General features: G+C 39.4%; 1 protein-coding gene across 4 annotated transcripts in view; it reads right to left on the bottom strand.

Moving 5' to 3' along the window:
* The window catches only part of HECW1 (HECT, C2 and WW domain containing E3 ubiquitin protein ligase 1), a 548017-nt gene that overhangs the window by 244164 nt on the left and 284044 nt on the right, over nucleotides 1–19809 (bottom strand). For all 4 annotated transcript variants that reach the window (XM_033088739.1, XM_033088737.1, XM_033088738.1 and 1 more), the window contains one exon: nucleotides 11712–11819. In XM_033088739.1, the coding sequence (XP_032944630.1) occupies nucleotides 11712–11819 (108 nt within the window). The remainder of the gene's footprint in view (nucleotides 1–11711; nucleotides 11820–19809) is intronic.

Below are 19809 nucleotides of genomic sequence, written 5' to 3'. Positions count from 1 at the left end.
AATACTTAATATATACCAATAACAAAAGATGAGCACAAGTCATGTTTCTCTTCTGCAACCACAAGAGTTGCTCAAAATGGTTACCATCAGTGTCCAGACACTTCTGATTACGGTAAACTACTACTTGAGCAACGTTGACCAAAGGTTCCATTTGTATACATTTTTTAGCACCTCTGGTATACGAGGTCGCGCAAATAATTTCGCAAACTTTGTTGCAACAATGTTGCCAACCTTTTTTGATATCAGAGGGATTATTCATTCTGAATTTGTACCAACTGAACAAACAGTTAACCAAGGTGACTATTTGGAAGTGCTGAAAAGGCTGCGTGAAAAAGTTAGACGACCTGAACTTTGCGCCAACAATTCATGGCCCTTGCATCACAACAATACACGGCACTGTCTGTGAGGGAGTTTTTAGCCAGTAAACAAATAACTGTATTGGAACACCCTCCATACTTACCTGATCTGGCCCCCAATGACTTCTTTATTTACCCAAAGATAAAGGAAATATTGAAAAGAAGCCATTTTGATGACATTCAGCACATCAAGGGTAATATGATGACTCTAATGGCCACTCCAAAAAAAGGGTTCCAAAATTGCTTTAGAGGATGGACAAGGCACTGGCGTTGGTGCACAGCTTCACAGGTGAGTACTTCAAAGGTGACCATAGTGATATTTAGTAATGAGGTATGTAACCCTTTTTCTAGGATGAGTTCGTGAACTTAATTGCCACAACTCCTATACAGTTTTAATGAATTCAGACTCCTACAGCTATAATTTTTTTTTAACTTATTGGGGTGACAATTGTTAGTAAAATTACATAGATTTCAGGTGTACAATTCTGTATTACATCATCTCTAAATGCCATTGTGTGTTCACCAGCCAGAGTCAGTTCTCCTTCCATCACCATATATTTGATCCCCCTTACCCTCATCTCCCACCCCCCACCCCCCGTACCCTCTGTTAACCACTAAACTATTGTCTGTGTCTATGAGTTTTTGTTTCTCATTTGTTTGTCTTGTTATTTCGTTGTTTTGGGTTTATATACCACATATCAGTGAAATCATATGGTTCTCTGCTTTTTCTGTCCGACTTACTTCACTTAGCATTATACTCTCAAGATCCATCCATGTTGTCACAAATATTCCTATATCATCTTTTCTTATCGACGAACAGTATTCCATTGTGTATATATACCACAACTTCTTTATCCATTCATCTATCGAAGGACATTTTGGTTGTTTCCATGTCTGGGCCACCGTAAACAAAGCTGCAATGAACATTGGAGCACACGTGTCTTTATGGATAAATGTTTTCAGATTTTTTGAGTAGATACCCAGGAGAGGGATTGCTGGGTCATATGGTAATTCTATTCGTAATTTTTTGAGGAACCTCCACTCCGCCTTCCATAGCGGCTGCCCAATCTGCATTCCCACCAACAGTGTATGAGGGTTCCTTTTTCTCCACAGCTTCTTCAACACTTGTTACTATTTGTCTTAATGATGATAGCCATTCTGACTGGGGTGAGGTGATATCTCATTGTGGGTTTTATTTGCATTTCTCTGATGATTAGTGATGTTGAGCATTTCTTCATATGTCTATTTGCCATTTGTATGTCCTCTTTGGAGAAATGTCTCTTCAGGTCCTCTGCCCATCTTTTAATTGGGTTGTTTGTTTTATTTGTCATTGAGTTTCTTGAGTTCCTTGTATATTTTGGATATTAGCCCCTTATCGGAGGCAATGTTTGCAAAAATCTTCTCCCATTCAATTGGTTGCCTCTTTTATTTTGTCGATGGTCCATAAGTTTAGTACCTATGTTTTCTTCTATGCAGTTTATTGGTTCAGGTCTTATGCTTAAGTCTTTGATCCATTTTGAATTAATTTTGGTACATGGTGACATATAGCAGCCCAGTTTCATTCTGTTGCACGTGGCTATCCAATTCTCCCAGCACCATTTATTGAAGAGGATGTCTTTCCTCTATTGTATATTTTTAGTCAAAAAATCTTTGTCAAAAATTATCTGTTCATATTTATGTTGTTTTATTTCTGAGTTCTCAATTCTGTCCCATTGGTCTACGTGTCTGTTTTCCTGCCAATACCACGCTGTTTTGATTATTGTAGCCCTGTAGTACTAGCTAAAGTCAGGGAGAGTGATACCTCCACAATTGTTCTTTTTTCATAAGATTGCTTTGGCTATTCCGGGTCTTTTGTGGTTCCAAACAACTCTGATGATTTTTTGTTCTATTTCTTTAAAAAATGCCATTGGGATTTTGAAGGGGATTGCATTAAATCTGTATATTGCTCTGGGTAATATGGCCATTTTAACTATGTGATTCTTCCAATCCATTAACATGGAATGTCTTTCCATTTCTTTGTGTCTTCTTCAATTTCTCTCAAAAATGTCTTATAGTTTTCAGCATATAGGTCCTTCATATCCTTGGTTAAGTTTATTCCTAGGTATTTTACTCTTTTTGCTGCAATTGCAAAAGGAATTTTTTTTTGTATTTCTTTTTCTGAGATTTCATTGTTAGTATACAGGAATGCAATGGATTTTTTACGTTGATTTTGTAGCCAGCAACTTTCCTGTATTCGTTGATTGTTTCTAAAAGCTTTTTGGTGGAGTCTTTAGGGTTTCTATATGTAGCATCACGTCATCTGCAAAGAGTGATAATTTAACTTCTTCATTCCCAATGTGGATGCCTTTTATTTCTTTCTCTTGCCTGATTGCTCTGGCAAGGACTTCCAACACTATGTTGAAAAGCAGAGGTGATAGGGGACAGCCCTGTCGTGTTCCTGAACATAGAGCAAAGGGTTTCAGTTCTTCACCATTAATTATGAGATTAGCTGAGGGCTTGTCATATATGTTGTCGTGCGGGGCGTCCGGCAGGGTCTTTGGTCCCACTCCCCACACAAAAACGCAGGATATGGCTAGGCCAAAAAGGAACACCCATGGAGTCATAAGTAGGGGAGTCATAATACTATACTCTCACTGGCGGCTGGGTTGGAGACACAGGAAACAGGAGCCACACAATTCTCAACCCTCACTGCGCCGCTTGCAGACTCAGCCACCATCTTCTAGCTAGCTCCCCCATTTTTCTGCTAGCCTAGGCATGGCAGTTATATTCATGTCTAATGGCTCACTGGTTACAGCTGACGGCCAACTAGCCACAGCTGATGGCCATTTGATCACAGTCGATGGCCATTTACTACCTGAGCCAGCACCTTTCTATGTGAGGCCGAGAGCCTGGAAACTGCTTTTTGGGGCTCTGTCCCCACACTCCACCCCTACAGGGTCTCGCCTCACAATCTACGTGACAAGCGTCTCCCGCGAGGGGCCCTGTGCGAGGAGCCTGGAGGTGTATGCTATTTCCTGGACACAACCAAGCTCTCTGGTCACAGCCAGGGTTTCTCAGGGCACCATCAGTACTTCTGGGCACAGCCAGACTTCCTGGACTTCTTAGGGTACCACTAGTCTCCCCGGACACAGCCAGGGTTTCTCAGGGCACCACCAGTACTTCTGGGCTCAGCCAGACTTCCTGGACTTCTTAGGGTACCACTAGTCTCCCCGGGCACAGCCAGGGTTTCTTAGGGCACTACCACTCTCTCTGGGCACAGCCAGACTTCCTGGACTCAGCCAGGGCTCTCAGGGTACTGCCACTCTCTCTGGGCACAGCCAGACTTCCTGGACACAGCCAGGGCTCTCAGGGCACTGCCACTCTCTCTGGGCCTCTCAGGGTACCGTGCTGGAACAACAGCGACTCACAGTCAAGGTGCTTACATACTCTCAATGGTGGCCGGTCAAGACACAAAAGCAAACATCCGCCAGTTCCACTGCATGGTGGTATGTTCCCAAACAAATAGTTAAGCTGTCCATTAAATTAGGGATGGAAGGCAATTCCCCATAGTCCATAGTCATTCGCCAGGGCTGTCCTGGGGATGAGGGATGACCTTGACCTCACCCTCAGCTCCCACGGAGGACTCAGCAAGCCATTCCTCCTGGGACTACAAGTCCTGCATCCGGGCTGCCTCAGCAAGCACTTCCCAGCCCACCGGGCTGCAAGGACCTTCGCTTTCTCTGGCTTTGCTGGTTGGGGAACCGTCCATGTCTTCCCACCCCTCCACGGGGGTGCAGCTCCCCGGCAGCTGCTCCTCCTAGTCTTCCTGCAACTGAGTGTTCATATGCACAAACTGCTCCACCGTCCTTCGGAGAGCTTTGGCCGACACCATACCCGGCTCACAGCGCCATTTGTCGTGCGGGAGACCCTGCTCGCTGCGCCATGTGTCGTGCAGGGGATCCTGCCGACTTCGCCATGTGTCATGCAGGGTGTCATGCGGGGTCTCTGCTCGCTGGACCAGTTGTCACGCGGGGCAGCCTGCAGGGTCTCTGGTCCCACTCCCCACACAAAAACGCAGGATATGGCTAGGCCAAAAAGGAACACCCACGGAGCCATAGGTAGGGGAGTCACACCACTATACTCTCACTGGCGGCTGGGTTGGAGACACAGGAAACAGGAGCCACACAATACTCAACCCTCACTGTGCCGCTTGCAGACTCAGCCACCATCTTCTTGCTAGCTCCCCCATTTTTCTGCTAGCCTAGCCATGGCAGTTATATTCATGGCTAATGGCTCACTGGTTACAACTGACAGCCAACTAGCCACAGCTGATGGCCATTTGATCACAGTCAATGGCCATTTACTACCTGAGCCAGCACCTTTCTATGTGAGGCCGAGAGCCTGGAAACTGCTTTTTGGGGCTCTGTCCCCACATATGGCCTTTATGATGTTAAGGTATTTTCCTTCTATACTTATTTTATTAAGTGTTTTAATCATAAATGGATGTTGTATCTTGTCAAATGCTTTTTCTCCATCAATTGATACAATCATGTGATTTTTGTCATTTATTTTGTTTATCTGATGTATCACATTGATGGCTTTGCGGATGTTGAACCATCCTAGTGCCCTTGGGATGAACCCCACTTTGTCATGATAAATAATCTTTTTAATGCATTGTTGTATTCGATTTGCTAGAATTTTGTATAGGATTTTTATCTGTGTATTCATCAGAGATATTGGTCTGTAGTTTTCTTTTTTTGTGTTTTCCTTACCAGGTTTTGGTATCAGGGTAATGTTGGCCTCATAAAATGAGTTAGGAAGTACTGTTTCTTCTTCAGTTTTTTTGGAAGAGTTTGAGCAGGATTGGTATTAGATCCTCTGTGAAGGTTTGGTAGAATTCACTGTTGAAGCCATCTGGTCCCGGACATTTGCTTTTGGGAAAGTTTTGGATGACTGGTTCAATTCCATTACTGGTGATCGGTCTGTTTAGATTTTCCAGTTCTTCATGGTTCAGTCTAGGAAGGCTATATGTTTCTAAGAACTTTTCCATTTCTTCTAGGTTATTGAATTTGGTCACATACAGTCCTTCATAGTATTCTTGGATGATCCTTTGTATTTCTGTGGCACCCGTGATAACTTCCCCTTTTTCATTTATGATTTTGTTTATTAGTGTCTTCTCTCTTTCTATCTTAGTGAATCTAGCCAAGGGTTTGTCAATTTTGTTAATCTTTTCAAAGAACCAGCTCTTTGTCACATTAATTTTTTCTATTGTCTGTTTATAGTCTATTTCATTTAGTTCTGCTCTGATTTTTGTTATTTCCTTTCTTCTGCTGACCTTGGGTTTCACTTGTTCTTCTTTTTCTAGTGCTTTAAGGTGTAACATAAGGTTACTTATTTGGGATTTTTCTTGTTTCTTGAGATAGGCCTGTAATGATATAAATTTCCCTCTTAAAACTGCTTTCGCTGCATCCCAAAAATTTTGGCAGGATGTATTTTCAGTGTCATTTGTTTCTATGTATCTTTAGATCTCTCCTCTAATTTCTTCTTTGATCCAGTCATTCTTTAAAAGTATGTTGTTTAATCTTCATGTATTTGTGTTTTTTCCTGCTTTCTTTTTGCAGTTGATATCCAATTTCACAGCCTTGTAATCAGAGAATATGCTTGGTATGATTTCAATTTTCTTAAATTTGCTGAGGCTGATTTTATGTCCCAATATATGGTCTATCCTTGAGAATGTTCCAGGTACATTAGAAAAGAATGTATAGTCTGATGTTTTAGGATGAAGTGCTCTATATATGTCAATTATGTCCATTTCATCTAATGTGTCATTTAGGGCTGCTATTTCATTATTTATTTTCTGTTTGGATGATCTATCCAGAGCTGTCAGTGATGTATTTAAGTCTCATCGTATAATTCTGTTTTGGTCAATTTCTCCCTTTAGTTCTGTTAGTAGTTGCTTGGTATATTTCAGTGCTCCCTGATTGGGGGCATAAATATTGATGACTGTTATGTCTTCTTGTTGATTAGTCCACTTTACCATTATGAAATGTCCATATTTGTCTCTTGTTATCTTTTTCACCCTGAAGTCTGTTTCATCTGATATCATTATGACTACACCTGATTTTCTCTGGGTACCATTTGCTTGGAGTGTCAATTTCCACCCTTTCACTTTAAGTCTATGCTTGTCCTTGTAGCTGAGATGTGTCTCTTGGAGACAGCATATGGTTGGGTTTCGTTTTTTGATCCAATCTGCTACTCTGTGCCTTTTTATTGGTGAGTTCATTCCATTTACATTTAAGGTGATTATTGATATGTGAGGATTTCCTGTCATTCTATCTTTAGTTTTCTGGTAAGGCTGTGTCTCCATTGTTTCTTTGCCTTTTTCTTGTTGTCTATTATTTCTGTGTGGTTGTATTCTATGATGTTTCCCTCTGTTTCTCCTTTTATTACAGTATATATTTCAGTTCTGGATTTTTTTTGAGTGGTTACCCTTAAGTTTAAGTAAAAGAAAGTTTGATATTTAGAGTATTCCATTTTCTTCAGCATGCTTACTTTCTCCATTCCCATATTCTGGTTCAGGCCTTTACTATCCCCCTTTTTATGTTTTTGTTGCCACAAATTGTCCCTGTTGATGGTGGTCGAATAGCCTCCTTTAGTATTTCTTGTAGTGCAGGTCATGTATTAGAAAATTCCCTCAGCTTCTGTATGTCTGGAAAGGTCTTTATTCCTCCTTCATATCTAAAGGATATCTTTGCTGGATATATTATTCTTGGCTCATAATTTCTCTCTTTCAATAGTTTGAATATTTGGTTCCACTTCCTCTTGGTTTGTAGAGTTTCTGCTGAAAAATTTGATGATAATCTAATGGGCTTTCCTTTGTAGGTTACCGCCTTCTTTTTCCTGGCTGCCTTGAGGATTCTTTCTTTATGGTTGATTTTAGACAGCTTCAATACAATGTGCCCTGGAGAAGGCCTGTTGGGATTGAGGTAATTAGGTGTTCTATTTGCTTCTTGGATTTGAGGATCCAGATCTGTCCACAAGTTTGGGAAGTTCTCATCAACAATTTGTTTGAATATATTCTCTGTTCCCTTCTGTCTTTCTTCTCCTCCTGGTATGCCCATTATTCTTATATTTCGCTTTCTGATGGAATCAGAAAGTTCTTGTAGAGTTCTTTCATTTCTTTTAAGTCTCAAGTGTCCTTCTTCTTCCATCTGTATAATTTCCAGGTTTCAATCTTCGATGTCACTGATTCTTTCCTCCATCTGGTCAACTCTACTACCTAAGCTGGTTATTTCATTCTTAATTTCTTCTGTTGAGTTCTTAATCTCCAGAAATTCTATTTGGTTCTTTTTTAAAATTTCAGTCTCTTTCATAAAATGCTCATGTTGTTCTTTGATTGTGTTTCTGAGTTCATTAAGCTGCCTTTCTGTGTTTTCTTCCATCTCATTGAGTTTTTTCAGAACTGCAATTTGAATTCTTTGTCATTTAAGTCACATATTTCCATATCTTTAAGTTCCTTTTCTGGAGACTTTTCACTTTCTCTCTGAGCTGTCCTGTTGCCTTGGTTATTCATGGCAATTACTGATTTATTATTTCTCTTACTAGACGTCTAGAGGAGTGGCTTCTGCAACAGGTTGATAGGAAGAGGTCTTTGTTTTGTTTTCCAGTACTTGTTGGTAGAATGTTTTATTTTCTCTCTGACTGCAGCCTTTTTTTTCTCTCTCACACGGTAGTGCTATGTTTTCTCTGCACTATTCCAGCTTCTCACACAATTGGGGTATTCCCTGGGAGATGGGCTTCTCCTCTGTTAATAGTTCGCCTGGGTCACAGGGCAGAGTGTCCGTGTGGGTATGCGGAGAGCTTTTGAAGCTCCAAAGCTCTTCCTGCCCCAGATTCAGAGCCCGTATGTTTCAGCAGTTCTGTTTACTCCTGCCAGTATCTGCCCAGATAGGTGGGGCCAGGGGCGGGTGAGTTGTGAGGGGCGACCACTACCAAGTCGGTCCTGCTTCCACAGGTACCTCCCCTTTGCCAGAACTAGTTAGGCTGTGAATCTGTGTTTGCGGTCCACAGTTCTCAGAACAGCAAATATTCTGTTCTTTTGATCTGACACTGCTACTGTTCCACTTCTAGCACCGGGCAGGTGGGGGCAGGGTGAGTTCTGGGAGGATAGGGAGGGGGTGGCTAGTCTCAGTGCCTAAGGCTTCCGTTCTCTGCTCAGCAGTGAGGGCTTAAAGCACTATTTTCAGCTGTCTTCCCTCAGTCTTTTCTCCGAGGTCTCTGCCGTGAGCCTTGGGTTCAGCCGTGTTATATGCTGTCCCCTCAGTCCGGGGGGCATAAGCGGAGCCCTAGCAGTCCGAGTTCTTCCCTCCCCCGCAGCTGTGGTAGTTCCAGGATGCAGTGATCTCGGTGCACTGAGCTAGGTCAGCGTCCTTTGCCCGCACAGCACCCTCTCCGCATTTCCTCCTTCCTTCTTCCCACCCCCGCTTGCTCAATTCGCCCACCTTTAGGTGAATTCACTAGTGGGTCTCTTTATCTTACCTGTCTTCTTGCCTGTCCTTTGTTGAGTTATTGCTGTTCGATTAGTTGTATATTCCAGGGGAGCTTTACAGAGGCTCACCTCACACCGCCATTTTGATCTCCTACAGCTATAATTCATTGTAGCATTTTAATTTGTTTAATTTATATGTGTGTCCTGATTTAATATTCTAATTATTTGTAAGCTCTATTAAGCCTTTTATTAATAAATTTTTACTTTTTGACAAATTACTTATATATTTGTACATAATAACACATTCTTAATATATTGATCAGTTATTTGATATATTTGCAAATGTAAATATCCACCTTTTCAATTTCACTTACATCTATTTTTTTCCTCAAAGCACTGAGATATTCCCAGCCCAACAGATATGTTGTGAAGTGAGTTCTTCTCACGTACACAACAGAACATTTTGAAAATGTCATTTTTCTAAGGCGCTGAACTCTTAGTTATTTTGAATATGACTTGGGAAGCCATTTGTTTATTATAGGACGTTGCTACTTAAACAAATTTGAATATACTCATTCAATTATGACAATCTTTTACATATTTACAGAGCTGATTTTATATTATAATATCTTTCTAATGATATATAAGGTGTGTTTTCATACTGCTGATGAATCATTAAATGATTTGTAATTTGAGATGAATATACAGGAAATGCTCTGTGTCATGGAAATCTTGAAGAACTGCCTTGAAAGGAATGACATTATATACAAATTCCCCTTTCACACATTGGCATGGGCAGAATGAAGAAACTATCAGGAGATTTCATATCATCCTTAATACCTATTTCCTTGACCCTAAAAAGATATAAACTTGAAAGTTGTGTTCATGCCTGCACCATTTTGAGCTGATATTGTACTTTGACCATAAATTGTGTCTATCTCTCAGTTAGAATCCAAAAGAAGAAACTAGGCATGTAGTAAGAATGGACCCTCCCATCAAACTTCCAATGTAGATTGGAGTATACAGTCAACTTTTATTTATTAGCAATGAACACTAGACATACTAATTGACTTTATACCCCAATCTTTGTTTTATTGGCATTTGGAAAGTCTTACTGGCATTTGGGAAGTCCTATTAGGCACTACTAGCTGGGACCTATCTTTATACCCAAATCAAGCCCACCGTGTTCTTTATAATCAGTGATGTTGTTTGTGGGACTGGGGATGATGCTGGCATGACTAGGACAAAAGAGAGCATACTGGGGAGATTAGAGAAGTAGGGTTGAAGGATGAGGGGAGTTTTCTTGAGGCTTGGCAGCTGGGCAGAAAGGTTGCAACAGATGTGGTAAGAAAGTAGAGCCATGAGATTTTGAGGCAGATAGTAGTAGCAGAATTGGGTTTAAGACATTTTGTCTGGCATCATTGTACAGGATGGATTAGAGAGGAGAAAAGTTAGAGTCAGGGAGATAAGTATTGTGCTTTTTTTCACTTTTAAAATATTTATTGATTTTGAAATATTCTTTTTTTTATTAAATTTATTGGGGTGATAATGGTTAGTAAAGTTATATAGGTTTCACGTATACATTTCTATAATACATCATCTGTGCATTGCATTGTGTGTTCACCACCTAGAGTCAGCTCTCTTTCCATTAAGGAAAAGGAAATCACTTGTTGAGAATTCTATTTTGCCTAACTCAAAATCAAGGGCCGGCAACCACATCCCATAAAATCATGTCCCCTCTACATCTGATAGGTATCAAATTTCCTTACTGTCTATCCCTTCTGCATGTGCCAATGCAAAAAAAAAAAAAAAAAAAAAAAAAAAAAAAAAAAAAAAAGAGTGGGGGAGGCCATTTGTGTCAGTTTTAGGAGCAGAGACATCTCCAGACACTAGGCAGACATTAATTAGGCCTTTCATCTTTAAAATTTTAGTCTTTGTTTATTAAGTGAATGAATGAAAATAAGAGTGAATATAAATGGGAATAAAGCATGCTAGAGGATATAGTTTTTCTTGAACCACAAATCAAACAATAATAGACAACTTTAGGTTCTTGGCCATATGTCATTTCCTCTGAGAAGTGGGCAATTGAAACAATAAACTATTCCATTTCCTTCAGAAGTGTTGTTGTATTGAATGAATACCTGCTATGAACCAGGTAGTACATGAAAGGATTTGTGCATTTAGCACTTTCATTACCCAAGTTAGAGGGAAGGAGTTATAGACTAAAGGTAATCCATGCATTCCTTCATCTGGCAAACATGAGGCCCATAGAGACAGTCCCTCATGCAATGGGTCCCCAGTATAGGAACCTATGAAAAACATCCTCCTGTAACTGTGAAAATGATTTGTTTTCAAGCTAGCAAAAATTTTAGAAATATATCAGTAAAATACATGATGAGAAGTTTATACATTTAGAATTGTCAGTAGATCGGGAATCAAAAAGGAATTGTGGCCAGAGCACAGATCAGGGAAAAGTGGAATATCCCCAACATGCTGGAGTCATGAGCAAGGAGCCTTGAAGGACTGGGTCAAGCAAAGTCAAAGCTGGACAACAGGATGTAAAAGGGCAGCTATCACAAAGTTGGAGAGACCCTGGAGTAGTCATGGAGTGAAAGTTAAAGGACGTGAACCCAAGGGACCTGAGTCCAGAGGCTGATGAATGAACATGAATAAAACTTTTCCTTGCAATTAGAGGAGTGGTCTTCTGAGCTGTTTTGGACAGCGATTACCCAACTGCTGCACACTACTCATTCTTTTTAGGCATCTTATCAAATCTATGTCTCTCTTTTACATGGCACGTTTCTAAGTGGAGGCAATACAATAGCACAAAGAACAAACCAATTGAATTCTTCTTTGTCCAGCAAAATAGTAATGGGAAAAGTACTCACGTTCTACAAAGTAAGAGCTGGCATCAATCTTCCAGACGATTTGGCCCCGATGAGAACCATTGACTCCACGGTTCTTATAGTCCAGAAAGTTTTCTGACAAGACTTCATCTATATCCCCCGGAAAGAAAGGAAGCAGAGTAGAGAAATATATCAGCCAAAAGCATATTTAGTGGAGAAAAAAAAAGAGCAGAGGACATTAATGCCACCTCCAACTCAACAGGGGAAAAAGCATCTGAAATTACAGAATCAGAGAACTAGAAGTATCCACAGGTACCCCCAGGACCAGCCCCTTTTTAATGCAGGAATCTCCTCCCCACTCTTGACAAGTGATCATCCAATTGGTTTTGAATACCTCCAGAAGCAGAGATATAATTGCTCCTATGGCAGTTTATTTCACTTTTGAATAGTTCTTACATGTGTGAAATATTAGTGTGAAAATCTTCCTCCTAAAGCTTTCATTAACTGGTCCCTATTTGGGTCTGAGAATGAGGCATAAAGAAAGCATACAATCACACTTTCCTTTTGGGGTCCAGTTCTCATGGGCCCCTCTCTCCATCATCTCTTTCTCAGCCTGGACACCCATCATCACCCAATACATGGAATCATCCATGAATTTTTTCATCCATCCTTCATGCACTTGTGGATTCATTTGTTCATTCAGCAGACACTTATCAAGATCCAGTAATCTGCAATGCTGGGAAAGGTGCGATGGTGTTGGACAAAACTGATATACAGTCCTTTCTGAACTAAAGCTTACAATTGAGGAGACAGACTTTAAACACTAAATAAAGAAATAAATGTATTATTACAACTTGTGATAAGGGATACGCAGGAAAAGAACAGAGTGCTCTGACAAGAAGGAAGGGTGATCAGAGAGTGCTGAATGATGAGAAGAAGCGACCAGATGGAGATGGAGGGTGGGCGTGTAGAGGGCGGAGTAAGGCCCCAATGTGGTGTCCCAGGCTGGAATGGGGAGCCTGCTGCATGGAAGACTGCAAGCAACTGGTGGGTGATTGTGCATGTTTCCTCTCCTGCCCTTTTTCTGCTCACCACAATGCAACCCGCCAATGTCCTTATTAAAGCCCGTGCCCAAGTAGGAATGGAGCATTCTTGGTGAGATCAGATCTGCGAAGTCTAAGCTAACTGCTCCCGCCTAGAATTCAGAACCCAAGCTTTCAGTGCAGACCAAGACAGGGATGTAAATTTTACCTTGATTTTCTATGGGGCCTTTACAGTTTCCGCTCACCAAAAAGTAACCATACGCGCTAGATAGAGGTGAAGCTGTGGGCAAACCATGTTTTGAGAGTCCAAATCCACTGCAGTGACTAGAGGAACAACCAGAGTTCAGGGGCTCCTGAAGGCAGGCTCAGAGCCCCTTCTTTGCAGAGAGGAGCTAGGTCAGAGCTACCCTTTTTGCAACTACAATATCCTGAGGATCATATCCTACACCTGGCTAGCCCGGTAAACCAGATGATGAGGTGCAAAGAGGGCAGGGCTTGTAGCTGAAGGACCCAGTTCCAAGGCCTTTGGTATCATTTACTGCAAGGTGGGAGACAGTAACACCTCAGAGCCCACAGGAGAGGAGTAAATGAGATACCTTATCATTTACTTGCGACCAGCTATGATTGCACATTTTGGCTGCCTCTTCTTTGGCAAAGATGATTGAGCAAAGCAATACAGTCTCTGCCTCATTAAGAGCAGGAACTGTTTGCATCCTTTGGAAAATCACTTGTTTGCAAAATTTGCCTGTTCTTATACTCATAGTGTATGCTCACAGCCCTGTTTGGTTTATTAAGATAATTGCATAATATGTATTTTACAGTAATTGCCTTATTTCTGCAAAAAAGCATACTATTTCCACAGCTCCCTGGGTTTTGAGTACAGATATAATGAGTCTCACACCCAGGTAGAAATTTGTCTCATTATGCCAATTCTCCAAGGCAAGGTGTTGACCTGAATTTATCTACTTAGTCGCTAGAAAATTCACTTTAATTGTCATAGTCTGGTGCCCATAACACCTGCGAGGAGTTTATTCATTCATGCATTAGGCAAATGTGTATTTAAGCATTGTGCTAAGCTCTGGGGATATACTAGTGAACAAGGCTTGGCTTATGTTCTCAGGAAGTTTCTAATGAATCTGAGGATTTATCCAAGAAAACAGGTAGTTTTATTAGAATATAGTAAGTATAAGAGGAGGTTAATTATCCTGGAACCACAATGGCGCAAATGAGAAAAGGATGAAGGTGCGTGGGTGGGAAGAATCAGAAAAGACTGATGAAAATGGTAAAATAACATACACTTAAAAGAGAACAAGATACATTTTGCTGTATGCCTTTAAGCACAATTCCCAGAATCCTTTACAACGTAGTTGCACAGGATTCTGGGAAATGTAAGAGATTTTAAGAGATTGCCAATGGTCTTCATAAGTATTCCATTCCCTTACACAAATAATAACACTTCATAACAAATATCACACAAGAAAATAGAATAGTCTATGGTTTTGCCTAGACCAACTATACTGAGAAGTCAAGTCCTTCCCCAAAGGCATTTATTGCCAATTGTTAGGAAAGTAACTAGTCTTTGCTTGAGAATCCAAGTGTATTGTAAGAATCAGATGTCAAAAAACAGAATCTTTCTAGATATTTTATGCAGAAAGAAATTAAATGCAGGAAATTAGGCATTTATAAATGGAGAAATAGATTCTAGGCTGGGCCTCTGGGAACAGCCCCACCGCAACACTGGCTCTCTAAGGCACTGCCTCTGCCTTACTCACAGAGGCCATGTGGGACTTGCAGAGTACAAGAGTCGCATACGTTCACTGAGATCCAGAAACCAGGAGGCTGCTGCACAGGCCTCAGCAACTGCCTCTCCAAACACAATGAGCGACCAGCCATGGCAAACTGAGTAGGTCACTGCCACCACCACTGCCTGCAGACACCCATGAAGCAAATGAATGGATGCTAAAGCATGCATTAGAAAAGCTTGATTTCTCAAAGCCATGCATGCAGCAGCCACAGGCTGAACAGCAGGAGGATGCCCACGGCTCACTCATTTCTGCCTTCCCAATCTTGCACAGGTGCCTCTAAACGAAGGGACCAAATTTGCATCCAGAACGTCGTTGCATAGGATTCTGGGAAATGTAATTTTTAGGCACCAGATTCTGCACTAGAGGATGGTGCTGTAGAAGAGAGGAGGATTGTAAGAGAGAGGTGGGCAAGCTATGCTGCTCACCACCAGAGGAATGGCAGTCCCAGCTTTCTACTCAGAGGTTCTTTTGGGGCATTCTTTGTTTTGGCAGAAGCCTCTGTGTGGAGGCAATGTCTGTGTGACTAGACGAAAATTTATATCTCCTTGAGACAGGAAGGTTACATTTACTATTAATAGCTATGTGATTTTTGGCGACTTATTTAACCCTCTGTATCTTAGCTTCCTCACTACAAAATGGAGATACGATTAGTACCAACCTGAAAAGTTTGTTGTGAGGATTAAATGATTTGATACAGACAGTGGTCTTAGAACAGTGCCAGACATCTAATAAGCAACTATTTCTGTTAACAATCTGGGCTTAAAATAGGCCACTCTATGGCAAAACCCCATGATACTTAATGTATATATAAAACCATTAATAACAACCTCATATATTAGCTTTGGCCAGTACTATTTAAAATTTTATCATTATTCATTTTGTACAGAACATGTAGAGATATATTAAGTTCTTCAAAGAAAGATTATATTTGTAATATGATATTTATTTCTTTTAGTATGTAGAATCCTACCTCCTGTTCCATAGTTTGTAATAGAGAAAAGATATTTGCAGGTGATTAAAATTTTGAATCAGAAAGTTCTAGTGAAGTTTACATAAATAAACATACCTAAGAAACAAAAAATAGATTTATCTTGCTTTGCCTTTTATTTTTATATTTATTTTTGCTTTTTCAATTGGGGAAGGAGAACAGGACTTTATTGGGGAACAGGGTGTACTTCCAGGATTTTTTTCAAGTCAAGTTGTTGTCCTTTCAATCGTGTTGGGGAGGGTGCAGTTCAGCTCCAGGTCCAGTTGTCATTGTTGGTTGCCATTGTTATTTGCGGGGGTGCAACCCAGCATCCCTTGCGGGAGTCGAGTATTCGAATTGGCAACCTTGTGGTTGAGAGCCCACTGACCCATGTGGGAATCGAACCTGCAGCCTTTGGCGTTAGGACCACGGAGCTCCAACTGCCTGAACCACTGGGCCAGCTCCTCTTGCTTTATCTCTAAAGTGAAAAGTGTAGCTAAACTTTCTACACCCTAATCTCTAATAGAAGAGTGTACAGAAAAAAAAGACTATTGCTATTGAGACCACAATGGGAAAGTAAACCAGAATCAATTTAAAAGAAGTATTGATGCACTATCTAGGTCTCCTAAACCCAAAAGAAAAAATACAACATGATTTCCATTTCTCAAAGGAACTATTGCCTTCTGATAACCAAATCTTGGAAGAATCTCCAACGATTCTCCCACTAAGGGTAGACTAAATAGTAGACCAGGAAATTGGGAAATCATATGGTATTTGACTTATTTCACGTAGCATAATACCCTCGAGGCCCATCCCCCTTGTTGTCACAAATGGTAATATTTCATTATTTTTATGGGCAAATAATATATCATTGTTCATATGTATCACCACTTCTTTATCCTATCATCTATCAGTGGGCACTTAGGTGGCTTCCATATCATGGCTGTTGTAAATAATGCTACAATGAACATAGGAATGCATATTTCTTTCCAAATTAGGGTTTTGAATTTCTTCAGATAAATACCCAAAAGTAGAATGGCTAGGTCATATTGTAGTTATATTTTTAACTTTTGAGGACCTTCCATACTGTTTTCCATAGTGGCTGCACCAATTTGCAATTCCTCCAAAAGTGCACGAGGATCCCCTTTTTTCCATGTCCTTGCCAACACTTACTGTTTGTTGATTTATTGATAATAGCCATTCTGACAGGCGTGAGGTGATATCTCATTGTGGTTTTAGTTTGCATTTCTCTGATGATTAGGTATATTTTTTCAGATGTCCAGTGGCCATTTGTATGTCTTCTTTGGAGAAATGTCTCTTCAGGTCCTCTGCCCATTATATAATGGGATTGTTTGTTTTTCAGTATTAAGTTGTATGAGTTTTTTATATATTTTGGATATTAACCCCTTATCAAATGTATCATTCGTGAATATCATCTCCTATTCGTAGGTTGTCTTTTTTTTTTTTTTTTTATGGTTTCCTTTGTTTGCAAAAACGTTTTGGTTAGATACAGTCCCATTTGTTTATTTTTTCTTTTGTTTCCCTTGACTGAGGTGATAAATCAGAAAAAAAAATATTACTAAGAGCAATATCAAAGAGTTTACTACCTATGTTTTCTTCTAGGAGTTTTATGATTGCAGGTCTTACATTTAGGTCTTTAACCCATTTTGAGTTTATTCTTGTATGTGGTATAAGACAGTGGTTTAGTTTAATTTTTTTTTTGCATGTATCTGTCCAGTTCTTCCAACACCATTTATTGAAGAGACTGTATATTCTTGCCTCTTTTGTCATATATTGACCATACAGGCTTGAGTTTATTTCTGGGCTCCCTATTCTGTTCCACTGATCTAGATGTCTGTTTTTAATGCCAGTACCGTGCTGTTTTGATTACTATAGCCTTGTAGTATAGACTGATATCAAGTAGCATGATACTTCCAACTTTGTCCTTCTTTCTCAAGATTGCTTTTTCTATGTGGGGTCTTTCGTAGTTCCACATACAATTTAGGATTATTTGTTCTAGTTCTGTGAAAAATGCTATTTGTGTTTTGGTACTTATAGATTGCTTTGGGTAGTATGGACATTTTAACAATGTAAATTTTTCCTATCCATGAGCACTGTATATGCTTCCTTTCATTTGTACCTTCTTCAATTTCTATCTTCAATGCTGTATAATTTTATGAGTATGGGTTTTTACCTCCTTGGTGAAATTTATTTCCAGGTATATCCCTTTTTTTATTTTATGAAATTGTAAAGGAGATTGTTTTCTTAAATTCTCCTTCTTATAGTTTGTTATTAATGTATAAAAATGCAACATATTTCTAAATATTAATTTTGTATCCTGCTACTTTAACAAATTCATTTATCAGTCCTAATACTTTTTTTGGTGGGTTCTTTAAGGTTCTCTATAAATAGTAAAATGCCATCTGTAAATAATAACAATATTACCTCTTCCTACCCAATTTTAATGCCTTTTATTTCTTTTTCTTGTCTGATTGTTATGGCTAGGACATGTAATATTATGTTGAATAGAAGTGGAGAAAGTGGACATCTTTGTTTTTGCTAATGTTAAGGTAAATGCTTTTAGCCTTTCCCCATCAAGTATTATGTTAACTGTGGGTTTGTCTATATGCCCTTTATTATGTTCAGATATGTTCACTCTTTTCCCACTTTGCTGCGAGTTTTTATTGGAAATGATGCTGAATTTTGTCGAATGTTTTTTCTGCATCTATTGATATGATCATATGGTTTTCATCCTTCATTCTGTTTATGTGGTGTATCACATTAATTGATTTTTGGATATTGAACCAACATTGCACCCCATGAATAAACCCCACTTGATCATGGCATATATTTTTAATGTTTTGCTGAATTCAGTTTGCTAATATTTTGTTGAGGATTTATGCATCTGTGTTCATCATGGATATTGGCGTATAATTCTCTTTCTTTTCAATCTCCTCCTCCTCCTCTTCCTCCTCCTTGTCTTCCTTTGTAATGTCTTCATCTGATTTTGAAATCACAGTAATGTTGGCCTTGAAAATGAGCTTGGGAGCCTTGCTTCCTCTTGAAGTTTCTGGAATATTTTGAGAAAAACAGGTGTTCTGCTTTCAACATTTGGTAAAACTCATCTGTGAATGCATCCAGTCCAGGAATTTTGTTTCTTGGGAGTATTTTGATTACTGATTCAATTTCATTAATGGATTTCAGTCTGTTGAGATTTTCTCTTTTTTCTTGAGTCAGTCTGGGAAGTTTGTAAGTTTCTAGGAATTTATCCATTTCCTCCAGATTGTCCAATTTGTTGGCATATAATTGTTTATTGTATTTTCTTATAACCCTTTTTATTTCTGTGGTGCCACTTGTCACTTCTCATCTTTCCTTTCTGATTTTATTTATTTGGGTTCTCTCTTTTTCTCTTTTTTATTTTGATGAGTCTGGATGAATGAAGGTTGATCAATTATGTTTATCTTTGCAAAGAACCAACTATTGGTTTTACTGATCTTTTCTATTGATTTTTCATTTATTTCCATGCCAATCTTTATCATATACTTCCTTCTGCTTACTTTGGGCTTTGTTTGTTCTTTTTCTAGTTCCTGTAGGTGCATGGTTAGAATTTTTATTTGAGATTTTTTTCTCATTTCTTGCAGTAGGGTGTATTGGTAGGAATTTTCCTCTTAAAACTGCTTTGGTTGTGTCCCATAGATTTGTCATTGTCTTTTCATTATCCTTTGCTTCTGTATATCTTTTGATTTCTTCCATGATCTCATTGTTAAACCATTCATTGTTTAGTAGCATGTGATTTAGCCTCCATGTGTTTGTGTATTTTTCAACTGTTTTTCTTGTAATTCATTTCTAGTTCCATACTATTGTGGTTGGAGAAGATGCTTGATATTATTTCAATCTTCTTAAATTTTTTTAGATTTGTTTTGTGGCCTATCGTGTGGTCAATCTTGGAAAATGTTTCATGTACACTTCAGAAGAATATGTGTTCTGCTGCTTTGAGGTGAAATGCTCTGAAAATATCAACTAAATTTATCAGGTTTACTGTATTATATAAAGCTGCTATTTTCTTGTTGATTTTCTGCCTGGGTGATCTATCCATTGACGTGAAGGAATAATGAATTCCCCTACTATGACTGTATTACTATTGATCTCTCCCTTTATATCTGCCAATATTTGCTTTATATATTTAGGTGCTCTTACATTGCATGCATAAATGCTTACAAGAGTTATATCCTCTTGTTTGATATATGATTGATCATTATGAAATGCCCTTCTCTGTCCCTTATTACAGCCTTTGTTTTAATGTCTATTTTGTCTGATACAAATAT

Source organism: Rhinolophus ferrumequinum, chromosome 20 (assembly GCF_004115265.2).
Source record: "Rhinolophus ferrumequinum isolate MPI-CBG mRhiFer1 chromosome 20, mRhiFer1_v1.p, whole genome shotgun sequence".
Taxonomy (NCBI): domain Eukaryota; kingdom Metazoa; phylum Chordata; class Mammalia; order Chiroptera; family Rhinolophidae; genus Rhinolophus; species Rhinolophus ferrumequinum.
This window is presented reverse-complemented; position numbering and strand designations above follow the sequence as displayed.